Source organism: Rhamphochromis longiceps, linkage group LG7 (assembly GCF_057381845.1).
Source record: "Rhamphochromis longiceps isolate RC_006_pf linkage group LG7, R_longiceps_female_GT1.1, whole genome shotgun sequence".
NCBI lineage: Eukaryota > Metazoa > Chordata > Actinopteri > Cichliformes > Cichlidae > Rhamphochromis > Rhamphochromis longiceps.
Genome location: NC_140563.1, coordinates 62,699,024 through 62,711,159, shown reverse-complemented (window position 1 = coordinate 62,711,159; position 12,136 = coordinate 62,699,024). Strand labels below are relative to the sequence as shown.

Below are 12,136 nucleotides of genomic sequence, written 5' to 3'. Positions count from 1 at the left end.
TCAATACCAGGTTGAGATGCAAATGAGGAGACTTCACTCAGGCAAGTCTGCTGGACCAGACGGAGTGAGTCCCCTTGTCCTCAAGGCCTGTGCCCCCCAGCTGTGTGGAGTCTTTCATAAACTGTTTATGCTGAGTCTGAGTCTGCAGAGGGTCCCGGTGATGTGGAAGACATCATGCCTCGTCCCTGTACCAAAGACGCCTCGTCCCAGTGGCCCCCAGGATTACAGGCCCGTGGCACTGACCTCCCACATCATGAAGACCCTGGAAAGGCTCATCCTGGACCAGCTGCGACCCATAGTAAGACCACATCTGGATCCCCTTCAGTTCGCTTATCAGCCTCGTCTCGGAACAGAGGACGCCATCATCTACCTGCTCAATCGTGTCTACACCCATCTGGACCAGCCGGCGAGCACTGTGAGGGTCATGTTTTTTGACTTTTCCAGTGCTTTCAACACCATCAGGCCGACCCTCCTGGGTGATAAGTTAGCAGCGATGCAGGTGGATGCTTCTCTGGTGTCCTGGATTGTTGATTACCTGACAGGAAGACCACAATATGTACGTCTCCCACAGTGTGTGTCTGACAAGGTGATTAGCAACACAGGGGCACCACAGGGGACTGTCCTCTCCCCCTTCCTCTTCACCCTCTACACCACAGACTTCAGCCACTGCACAGAGACCTGCCATCTTCAGAAGTTTTCTGATGACTCTGCGGTGGTTGGATGCATCAGCAGGGATGATGAGACAGAGTACCGGGCTGTGGTCGACTCCTTTGTCACGTGGTGTGAGCAGAATCATCTGCAGCTCAACGTGGCAAAGACTAAGGAACTGATCGTGGACTTCAGGAAGACCAGGAAACACTTGACCCCTGTTTCAATCCAGGGGGTCAGTGTTGACATTGTGGAGGACTATAAATACCTTGGAGTACACATTGACAATAAACTGGACTGGGCTAAAAACACCACAGCACTTTACAGGAAGGGCCAGAGTCGTCTCTATTTTTTGAGGCGACTGAGGTCCTTCAACATCTGCCAGAAAATGCTGAGGATTTTCTATGAGTCTGTGGTGGCCAGTGCGATCCTCTATGCTGTTGCATGCTGGGGGAGCAGGCTGAGGGTCGCAGATGCCAACAGACTTAATAAACTGATCCGTAAGGCCAGCAATGTTGTGGGGATGGAGCTGGACTCCCTCAAGGTGGTGTCGGAGAGGCGGATGCTGTCCAAGATAAAGACAATGTTGGATAACACCTCCCACCCACTCCATGACATGTTGGTCAGTCACAGGAGCTCGTTCAGTGAGAGACTGAGATTACCGAAAAGCACCACTGAACGACACAGGAAATCATTCCTGCCTGTGGCCATCTCCCTGTACAACGCATCCACTTAACACACTGTTTGCTGCTACAACTACACATGTTTCTTTTCCAAATATTTATTTATAAGTGACTTATGTATGTATGTATGTATATATATGTATATATTGTACTATTCTTAGTTAGCATATTGTCTGTCTTGTCTTAATGTTGGTTTAAAATGGAGCACTGTAACAAAAAATAATTTCCCCCAGGGATCAATAAAGTATTCTGATTCTGATTCTGATTCTGATTTTATTATTTGTTATATAACCCCTTGCTGTTGCTGTTTTACTGTAAGTATGCTATATATGTTTAAAGATACAGGATAGTCTATATAATCCACTTTAGGTGCGCTAAAATGTGAACAAATGGGATTCTGTAATTCTAAGGATGTGGTGAATTCTCGTCTTTTAAACATAGACACAAAAACCTAAGTCTAGACATAAGTCGCTTTCCAAAATTCTGCAACAGTATCTGCCTGCAACACCAAAGGACTCTGCGATTGATGTTTGTCTTGCCCTAGCAGCAGGCTGTACTTCTATGGAACGCCAGGACTGCCATAATGAATTAATTAAATACACCATTAAATAATTAATTAAATGTGTCAATAATTAATTAAAATTGGAATTAATTAATTAAATAAATAGTTATGACACATGTAATTAATTAATTATTGACACATTTAATTAATTATTTATGTATTTCACATTTTAATTAATTATTGACACATTTAATTAATTAATTATTGACACATTTAATTAATTATTTATGTTTTTCACATTTTAATTAATTATTGACACATTTAATTAATTATTGACACATTTAATTAATTATTGACACATTTAATTAATTATTTAATGATATATTTATTTATTTCATTTTGGCAGTCTTGGCGCCTGGCTCTCATCATGAAATAATTTTATCTGTCAGCCTCACCCATCAAACTCAGGGGGCGGGGTTAACGCTGATCGAGTCAAAACCATTGCTTTGGTCTGGAGTGGCTCCATGCAAAACATCGCTACCGTCATGGGGGATTTTCGTGAAATCGCTCTCGAGTTGGTAAGAGATATTTTAGACCTAGCAGATAATGTTGAAGCAGGAATTGCTCAGCCGGAGCATGTGACAAATAAAACTGAGGAATTTATTGAAATTCTTGGACTTATTTCCGCACTCTCCAACCAAGACATTGATGGTAGAGTGACTGCAAACTTACATGAAGTACTCCAGCAAAGCATCGCGGAACAGCGGCAAACTCACGGAACGGGACGCCCCGCTTTTGATATACCGATTGACGTTTTCGAGCATCATGTTCTCTGTGGATTGACAGCGAGTGAAATTGCGACGAGGTTCGGAGTGTCTGAAAGGACAATCAGGAGGCGTATGGAACAAAACGGCTTAAGGTATTTACTCACTGAGAATTGAAAAACTGTCTAAATTCTGTAATAAAATTATCAGCGTTGCTCCTTTACCAGGTGCAACAATTAAGTTTAACATCCAGGCATCCATGAAAACAGAATTTATGCAATTTAACGAAGTTAGAAGTTAGCAGGAAGTTAGCTAGCTAGTTTCCATCTAAGTATAATATTGCATGTTCACACCAAGAGATTTTCTAAATCAAATTAAGATGTACAGCTCTGCTATCACTTCACATAAATGAAGACAGGAAAATAAACGTTTTGTGGGGTTAATGAAGTTGGGCTAGTTGGTATATAATGATGTGCTATGTGATCGCTAGCTACACAGCATAGACACAGTGACCTGTATCAAATAATTAGGTCATTACCAGGCCTCTGAAGAACTTCAAGACATGTTGAGGAGGTAATTTAGCCATTTAAATCAGCTGTGTTTTGGTCAAGGACACATTTAAACCTGCACGACATCGGCCCTCAAGGCCCGGACTTCGAGACCCCTGCTGTAAATGGACAAAACTTCAGTCAGGAGAACAATCGAGATAATCCACCCAGTCATTAATATAGGTTAGTCATTAATATACTGCTGCATGGGCTGGGCTGCAGTTACACCCAGGTTTTAAAAACTGGTTTTTAAAATCAACAGTGGTAATGAAACCCTAGAGAGGCCGACAGTGATCACTAACTGTTTTTAGGGGCTTGTTGAGATTAGATAGACCAAGATGCAAAGCATTAAAACGTGTTAAAAGCACAACAGCCTTAAAAAACACAGAGCAGTTTGAGCGTGGAAGCAGGATTCATCAGGTCATCACTTATAGACCTGATTGTCGACCAGTCTAAGATAATATTTCGTAAACTCCAACATTACTCAGTGTTTTTCATCTGTGTAGAAAGACAGACCTCTATTCATCTGTTACTGATGAGGAGTTGGATCGTATTGTAAATGAAGTCCACAGAAGCCATCCAAACACCGGCTACAAGCTAATGCATGGATTTCTGAATGCAAGAGGTGTGCGTGTCCCTGGTGAGTATAATAAGCCTGTTATTGAAATTTATGAATAAGTGATCTGTTAGTGAGCCAAGCTAAAGTTAAGCTCATGATTGTGTATGTATCCTTTCCTAAGCACCATGATTTGTTATGCAGTTTATTATACTGACACTCTTTCCTCAAAAGTGACCATGACAGTATCACTAACTGATGAATATTTGAAATTCTACTGGTAGATATTTTTACAATATTGGTCAGGTGGTTAATATAGGTATTTCTAATGAAGTGGCCAGTTAGTTTGTGGTTATTTTTGCCCACCTCTCAGTCTCAAGACTGCGGGAGTCTTTACGCAGAGTCGATGCAGAAGGAGTGAACATCAGACGTCTACGGCTGCATGTATTAAGACGACGGCAGTATTCTGTTCCAGGTCCAAACTCCTTATGGCACATTGACGGCAACCATAAGCTAATAAGGTATCAGTGGTATTGACATAGGAATCATTAACCATATTATAGATATTTTAAATAATTGTTCTACAAAAAGGTTGTTTTTTTTGTGTGTGTGTTTTACATATTGTCTCACAGATGGAGATTTGTTGTCCATGGTGGCACGGATGGATTCAGTCGACTAATTGTCTACTTGACAGTGGCTGGCAACAACAGAGCTAGAACAGTCTTGGAGAGCTTTATTGCTGCTGTTGAGCAGTACGGACTGCCATCAAGGGTTCGGTCTGATAAAGGTGGGGAGAATGCCGATGTAGCTGAATTCATGATCAGGAGCAGAGGCACCAACAGGAACTCTCACATCACAGGCCGAAGTGTCCACAATCAGCGGTAAATAACATGTTTTGTTGCTGTGTTATAGACTCTACCAGTGTAATGCTTTATGAAAATTACATCACATAAAAATTTTCAATTTTATTTTAATCACAGAATAGAGAGGATGTGGAGAGATGTCTACGAGCATGCCCTAGACCTTTTCTATCAGCTGTTCACTTCACTGGAACATCAGGGAACACTTAATCCAGACAGTGAAATCCATCTGTACGCCTTGCACCGAGTTTTCCGTCCACACATACAGAGCAACCTAGACTCTTTCCAAGATGCATGGAACAGTCATGGTCTTAGAACTGAACGGAATCAGTCACCACAGCAACTCTGGATAAGATACAGAGACCAAGGCCCCGTGGAGGATCCTTCAGAGGTTAGAGAACAACCGCCTTTTAACAAAGTTAAAAAAAACAAAAAACAAAAACAAAACCCTGCTACATACTGTTTAGTTTTTGACTAGGGGAGAAAACCCATGTGCTAAAAGGTGATAGTCAGCGATTCAAACCTAAGCTCTCCAACGTTTTGAGCTAAGATTTCTTTGTCGCATGTACATTTTTCTAGCCTATGCACAATTGTACTGTTTTATAGTATTTGATTGTTAACATATTATTTAAATACTCACCAACATGCGGACCAAAAAAAAGTCCCAAATAGGTTGTGCAATGACCTAAAGCATTATTAAAGTAGTTGTAACTACAACACTAAAGATTATTCCACGTTCAGGTTTCTGAAGACTACGGGATTGACTGGAACGGGCCTCACACTAACCATGGAGGCGCTACATCAGTACCTGACATTCAGCTGGGCCGTGAGCTATCAGATGAAGAGCTTGCTACTTTGCCAGTTCCAGGAGTTTCATTGACAGATGCAATCGGATCTTACTTGGAGACCGTCCAAATTCTGTCAAGAACCATAGGAGACTGATATACAATCCAAGCTTTTTATTTAGCATGCTAAAACAAACAGACATGCAATGTAAAACAATTTGCTTCCCCTCACATAATCTTACAAGTTCCTTTCTTTCTTTCAAGTTTTTCCCCCATCATGACATTTGTCACATAATTTTTTGGTTAACAAAATTATAATTTGTTTTATTGTAATTGTGGGAAAAAAAAAAAAAAAAAAAAAGACATGACAGCTTGGGATGCAGAACTGCTGTCTCTCCCATTTTATATCAAAATGTAAAATTGCTTTTTAGAAAAATGTGAACCATTAAACATGTGTTTCATTCGCCTTTGGTTGCTTTCTGTTTGAACTATGGCGAAATTTCAGCCTGAAAAATCTTAAACCAGTCCAAAACCTGTGTGTGCACTATTTATTGCAGAAATAAGTGCTTCCTCGAAGTCTTGGTATGTCTGGAAATGAGCTGGCAGCTTTAGCGTTTCAAAACAAGTAGACGCTGTCGGAAAGGTGCCACCAGAGATCTCCACATTGAGTTCAGGAGGAAGCATCTCCCAGCCAACCCAGAATTTCATCAGTTGGGCCAGTCTACTTGATGAAGCTAGAAAGTCAGAAATGGAGTTAAGAAAACATTTAGTTAATTGTTCATCATGCTGCAGAGAATATACAGTGAAATTATGAATTTCATACATTATAACTTTAAATGCTTATTATCAAGCATTTGCAATATGAGCAATAGCTTTATTTAAAAAAAGGAAAAAAAAAAAGGTGCCTATACCAGTTTCAATGAAGATCCGTAGAAATCCAGTGATGCGGCACATGGACTCAACATCAAATTCCTCATCTTCATCACTATCCTGAGCTGGCCATGTGATTTTGTCTATTACCATCTGATAGAACATGGAAGAGGACAACTTAGTCTAAAGTACTGGTGAAAAGAATATATTTTACCATTTTTATTAATAGGAAACACCAACTTCAGTATATTATTTCATGGAAAGTTCATCAAATACATTTATAAATAAGGTCTCATAAATCACTGGTCCCCAACCCCTGGGCCACGGAACGGTCGGTGAGTCATGAGGTACAGGGCTGTGAGAGTTGATGCTCAGGTGTGAAATTTATGGTTTTCAGGGTTTTTATCGTTAACTCGGTATCCTTGGTTCTTTACCCGTGTGCTATGAATACATCTTTTTTTGTTAGTGGTACTGGTTTTATTTTCTTGTATTAATCCACTACAGATTTAAGGCTGGTCTCTAAAAATACTGTCGGACATAAACCATTCCATGGTGCAAAAAAGGTTGGGGACCGCTCTTATCAGTGATGAGAAAGAACTGGTTTACCTGTGGTGTGAACTGCATTTCTGCCATTCGTGGGAAAAGAAGCGGGACAACATCTGGCCTACTCGTTAGCAGGGACCATACCATGACATCCTTGATTCCCTTTCTCAGCTGTTTGAGTTGGCGCATGGTTCTCCCAATAACCTTCCAGGCAGAGAGACACAAGCCATAGTATAAGAACAAATATCCTCCTGAATTCTACACAAGTTGGCACGGTAGAGGAAATTTACATGAAGACACACTGACGTGCTTTGCCATATCTATTTACACTGTAGTAGACTGTATACACCAAAGACAAATATAATAAATTTGCACAGTTTACAGTAATATACTCTTCAATTCACACACACATATTTTATGGGGGCTTTGTTATTTTCCCAACATCAAACCACATTCTGCATTAAAAAAATAAATAAATAAAAAAAATTGCTAAGGTAACTTTTTTCATTAACTACAATGTGTCTTTAATGCCTATTTAAGTGCAAAACGTGGTAATGCAGACTTGAGATAACTGTTCTGCTGAAGGCACAACTGATGGGTGAGTGGGAGGATTCCCTTTCTAAATCAAGTAGTGATTTGGAATGTGTTTATTTTAAGAAGGGAATTTTAAAAACACAAACATACAGTAAATTTTTTAACTGCTGTCAGTATACTACAGCCTGAAGATATTTTGTAAAGGGATTTCTGTATTTGAAGTTTCATCTTGTGTGCGCGCATTTGTGGAATTAGGGTGTGAGTGCCAACACTTCCAGGTATGAAGGACAAGGTCAGCTTTTGGTTATGAAAAAAATATGTGCATGATTTAAGAAAAAAAAAAATAAAGAAGAAGAATTTCAACTTGACTGGGAGAATGGTAAATTTTAGTGCTTAAAAACCAAATATTTACAAAACTAATTTCGGCACTAATAAAAAGGGGGGGGAAAAAAGGAAACATGACCATTGCCTGCCAGTGTAGAATAAAAAGCTACTCTATACAAATCCGTCTGCTTATTAATTTCAACAACTACAACAATGTCTTTGATACTTAACCAGCAAGAACCTACCGCATGCACTAGAAGTTTGTTATGCAGCCATCTCCTATTTGTTTTATTTACTGCTGGGAGATCCCAAGACAGGGAAAGATCAGAGACTGTGTCTTGCTGTTCCTGAGTAAGTTCTTCGAGTTCAAGCTAAAATTAAGATTAAACAAGTTATTGTGGTAGTCCACACACTGATTGTAATTCAATAATTTTTTTAATTTTACATACCATTTGTATGATACTCCTGATGTGCAGATCAGGACAGTCTTCTATAACAATTGTTGCCAATTCCGGGTCACCATTGAACAGCACGTGAATTATTGCAGGACTTAATCCTGTGACACGGGGACCATCATGCAAAAAGGTGTGGGCCAACATCCTTCCTGCAACCCGGAAGAGGCTGCTCTCGATAAGTACCTCTGATGTTGCTGGGACCAGATGGTCCGGTTCACCCTCAAATAGCAGTGTTCGACCCATTCCTCCTAGAAGTACCAAGAAAGCAGAGTTTTCTTTATTTTACTTTTTTAAATTTGCCAGTGCTTTATGTAAAACTGGATTTTCAAAATTATCACAAGCTTTAAAGCAAGGAGAGTGAGGTAATTATGATAATATATACCAATATTATCCTTTAGTTAATTTCTAAAAAAAAAAAAAAAAAAAATCCAGACACAAACACCACATAAGAGTAAAATACATTTAAAAGTGGTGAAATACCGTGTATATAGAATTTATTTTACTTATGTATTAATCACATTATTTTATCGTATAATGCCTTGGTGCCACTGGATTTTAACAAGTCTCACACTCATACAGCAAGACAAATGATGGGGGTCTAGTAAGGAAGTTAGGGAAGCAGACAACTCCACAGGAAGAGTCTTGTCTCTTCGAGGACTCTGGGAGGTAGCAAGGGAGTGTGAACCTTAAGGTGTGAAACAGCTGTGTACTGCTTTTTGTTCCTGAAAAAGGTATTTAACTGAGAGCCATGCTGGGCTCAGAGAGACTCTGCTGACCGTCTGTCCCGCGGACATGCAGGCTCCACCAAGCTTGGTTGTCTGTTCTTTGTGTGTTTGGATTAAAGAATGTTAGCTACCGCTCACCGCTCGTCTGCAGGCTTTCTTTAATGGAAAAATTCCACAACAAAAGCATATGAAAATAGTGGTACACTTACCAAGATCTACTCTGAATCCAAACTGGAGTTTGGATATTATTGTTGTCACAAAGTACCGCATCACCCCTTGTCCAACAGCAGCATCACCTGAAATAAAATACAGATGATTACACTGTACAAAAATAAAAAATAAAAAATGGCTGAGTATTATTGCCAAACCTATTTAATTAAAAACATTGTTTTTTTTTTTTTTTTAAAGAGAAAGCAATATTATTTTGGTTGGAATCCTAGAATCCTGACCCTGCCAGAAAACAAAAAAAGAGGAGTATTGTACAATACACATTTATATTAATAGTGGTAAGGTATATTATTTAGGACCACTGGGCCCATTCACAACCAACTTATTAACCTGTAACAAATTAAATTTTTTTAATATTCAATTCAGTTTTTCACAGTAACAGGGCTAATTCTGTGTGATAGAGTAAAAACACTATAACTGTCATTGTAGTTAGCATGATTGGCCAACGGAGCTCATCGTATGATGCATTTCAGCCACATGAAATCAGTAAGCCACTAAGACAACTCCATTGAAAGACATTTAACTAATTTAATTTATTTAACACAATAGATTTCTATTACTAACCATCAAGGGTACAATGAAGTGGACATGCCCATTCTTGTTGCCGTTTATAGAATGAGAGAAGTGCCCGGTCTCTGTCCTCCTCAGAGTCCCTCACATCCATCCTCAGCTGAAGTGGTGTCCCAGATGCATGTTCCCGAAGTAGATTTTCTCTGAAAACTTTGGCAGCATGAGCTGGATCTTTAATCACCACCCAATCTAGACCGCAAAAATAAATGAAAAAATTACACATAGAAAAAACCTTCTTAACATGTTACATGCAGATATGCATTCCTTTACAGTCAAAGATGAAGAACACCTGAAAAATGTCATTCAGTGCAGCACCAAAAGGCAAATGGCCTAGTACCTATATAGTGTTTTACCACAAACACTAAAAGGCCTTTATGCTACAGTCGCATTCACCCAATCAATCTTCTAATACATATTACCAGAAATATTCTAAATATTCCATTTCTGCACAGAATGAGGTTTGATTCCTGGTTTCAGTTACCCTAGCATCACTTTCAGGGTTTCCAAACAACATTAAGAACCCAAGAAAGTATTTTAACATTAATAGTCATGAATTACATTGTTGATTACATGCAGTACTACTTATTTTAAAGTAATTTTATTAAAGGTAATATTTTTTTTACTGAATGAATGTAAGTTGTTTGCAAACTTATAGCACCTCTATGTGTTTACACAGACCATTGTCAGGTTCTTTGTGAACAAACTCCTCAGTACCAGTTACTACTGGTACTACTGCACTTTGAGCTGAGGTTTCTGATGTTTCAGGCCTAACTGGCACACTTTCACTGACTGTGGCTTGCTCTCTATCATTTTCTTCAACATGGCCTCCCTCTCGTTCTCTATGTGATTCCTGCGTGGATGTCCTTGAAGTTAACAAAATTGACATAGTCATACTCTCTCATTTTCCTAATGTAAAATGAATATGTAGTACACATATGTCTTTGTTAGTACATACCCAGCACAGCTGTCTCTGTGCATTTTTATTTCAGAAAAGGAAAATTCCTTCTGACAAGTAATACAGGAGATGAGTGGACCAGAGGCATGACCTGAGCTCTCCTAAAAGATAAAAAACATCCATTTATAAATTTAAATTCCACAATGCTATTTATTTGATGACAATGATGACAATATAGATTTATGTACACAATCAAAGTGCAAGTCCTGTTGAAGTGGACGGATGTAGATTGTAGCCTGCCCAATCATTGCAGATGGGTCTTTCAGATACCCAATGGTATATCCAGTGCTGGGACATTGAAGCAATGCAAGATTTCGACTACGAGTAGATCCTGTAATTTTTAGAAACTCAAATCCTCCCCCTTCTTGGAGCTTTGGAAACACTTCCATCAGTTTAGTTCTTACAGTCTCGGGATCATTGTCATTCCCTGTATTTAAAAGAATAAACAGATAATATCCATTCAATCAAACACCCACATATTTGAAAACAAGCCAGTACTATCTAATAGCCACAAAATAACAATCACACAGTTGAAATTTAAGTCCAATTTAAATTAAAATGACAAAATATTTATCACATTCACGCTAAAAATTATAAAAACAAAAAACAAACAAACAAAAAAACCTACAGTGAACCACAATCAAAACTGGGCTCTGGTAAATTTCTACTATCAGACTTACCTGAAAATGTCACTTTTTGCTCTCCAAGTCCTGCAGCATGGAGGTCTGCTTTAAGCTGAATGCTTGGAACTTTGTTAGCCTTGTGATCAGCCAAGCAACAGAACGTATGTGTGTAGCTTCTTCTAGGTACTAGGCTCTGTGCTGACCGTCTTATCATATTTCTTCTACTCCCACCATTATACGGAGCAAAGAGCCTTGCTAGCTCGGCTGCAACACAAAGAAAATATCCCAGCGGAACAGACCACCAGTCAGCTACAACAGTCTGAACTTTCAGCTTAGCATCATTTTAAACGTCACTAACGCTACACATCAGCACCAGGCATGGTGCTGCAAAATAAGGGCGTTTTACTGACTATCTAGTTTCATGCCCCATCCACACACAACGAAAGTGAGTCACACACAAAGCATAATTAGCTAACTACCACACATAAACCTAGGTGCACAACCCCCGCCCACTGAAATTTAGATGCTCATATTGATTGCTAAGATTTAACTGTGTGCTAAGTCATCAATTAGTATAACACGTGGCTGACGTTACTTACTTTGGACAGGTGTATGTAATGGTGCCGCAGGTATCTGCTGTGTCTGAGCTGACGGAGTTGGGGAATTTGTCCTCAGAGCTTCTTCAATTAAATTCGCTGCTTCTCTCAGCAGCTCCGGACAGCTTTTTGACATTTCTCGTACACGTCGTGCAATGTATCAATTGAGGTACACAAGTATTGTCAAGTGTCTTGATTTTTATGGCGGCAACTTCTTGCTTCCAACTGCATAGCGCATCCAAGCAAAGTTAAAAATGAATATCACCACCTAAAGGATCGGAGTGAGATTTACTGGGAGTACATCAATCTATTATCAGGGATCGATCTGTCTGGACTTGCTTTACAGTTTAACCAATCAGATGTCAGA

The 12,136-nt window shown here is 39.3% G+C and overlaps 2 protein-coding genes and 1 long non-coding RNA gene across 3 annotated transcripts; 1 reads left to right on the top strand and 2 right to left on the bottom strand.

Annotated features, from left to right (window-relative positions):
* The first annotated feature begins 2,456 nt into the window (after nt 1–2,456).
* On the top strand, nt 2,457–6,070 carry LOC146666632 (uncharacterized). The gene is made up of 6 exons (XM_085414745.1): nt 2,457–2,752; nt 3,652–3,785; nt 4,075–4,222; nt 4,334–4,582; nt 4,682–4,952; nt 5,303–6,070. Exons 1-6 carry the CDS (start codon nt 2,733–2,735, stop codon nt 5,501–5,503), a joined length of 1,023 nt encoding a protein of 340 aa, XP_085270871.1. The 5' UTR covers nt 2,457–2,732; the 3' UTR covers nt 5,504–6,070.
* LOC146666631 (uncharacterized) lies at nt 5,863–10,384 on the bottom strand. Its single transcript, XM_085410989.1, has 8 exons — nt 10,274–10,384; nt 9,590–9,784; nt 9,007–9,093; nt 8,067–8,320; nt 7,863–7,988; nt 6,823–6,963; nt 6,258–6,369; nt 5,863–6,080 (listed from the first exon to the last, which is right to left on the bottom strand). The coding sequence occupies exons 2-8, from the start codon at nt 9,687–9,689 to the stop codon at nt 5,863–5,865; spliced, it is 1,038 nt and encodes a 345-aa protein (XP_085267115.1). The 5' UTR covers nt 9,690–9,784; nt 10,274–10,384.
* A 9-nt stretch (nt 10,385–10,393) lies between these two features.
* Nucleotides 10,394–11,364, bottom strand: LOC146666630 (uncharacterized). Its single transcript, XR_014912786.1, has 4 exons — nt 11,231–11,364; nt 10,739–10,977; nt 10,551–10,651; nt 10,394–10,458 (listed from the first exon to the last, which is right to left on the bottom strand). It is a non-coding gene; the product is annotated as an uncharacterized LOC146666630 (long non-coding RNA).
* Between the last annotated feature and the right edge of the window lie 772 nt (nt 11,365–12,136).

Coding starts and splice junctions, on each gene's coding strand:
- LOC146666631 (XM_085410989.1), bottom strand. CDS start 9,689: ATGGATGTGAGGGACTCTGAGGAGGACAGAGACCGGGCACTTCTCTCA. Junction 6,370..6,822: donor AAATGCAGTTCACACCACAG/GTAAACCAGTTC, acceptor ATGTTCTATCAG/ATGGTAATAGACAAAATCAC. Junction 6,081..6,257: donor ACGGATCTTCATTGAAACTG/GTATAGGCACCT, acceptor CTGACTTTCTAG/CTTCATCAAGTAGACTGGCC.
- LOC146666632 (XM_085414745.1), top strand. CDS start 2,733: ATGGAACAAAACGGCTTAAG. Junction 4,223..4,333: donor GGCAACCATAAGCTAATAAG/GTATCAGTGGTA, acceptor ATTGTCTCACAG/ATGGAGATTTGTTGTCCATG. Junction 4,583..4,681: donor CGAAGTGTCCACAATCAGCG/GTAAATAACATG, acceptor TTTTAATCACAG/AATAGAGAGGATGTGGAGAG.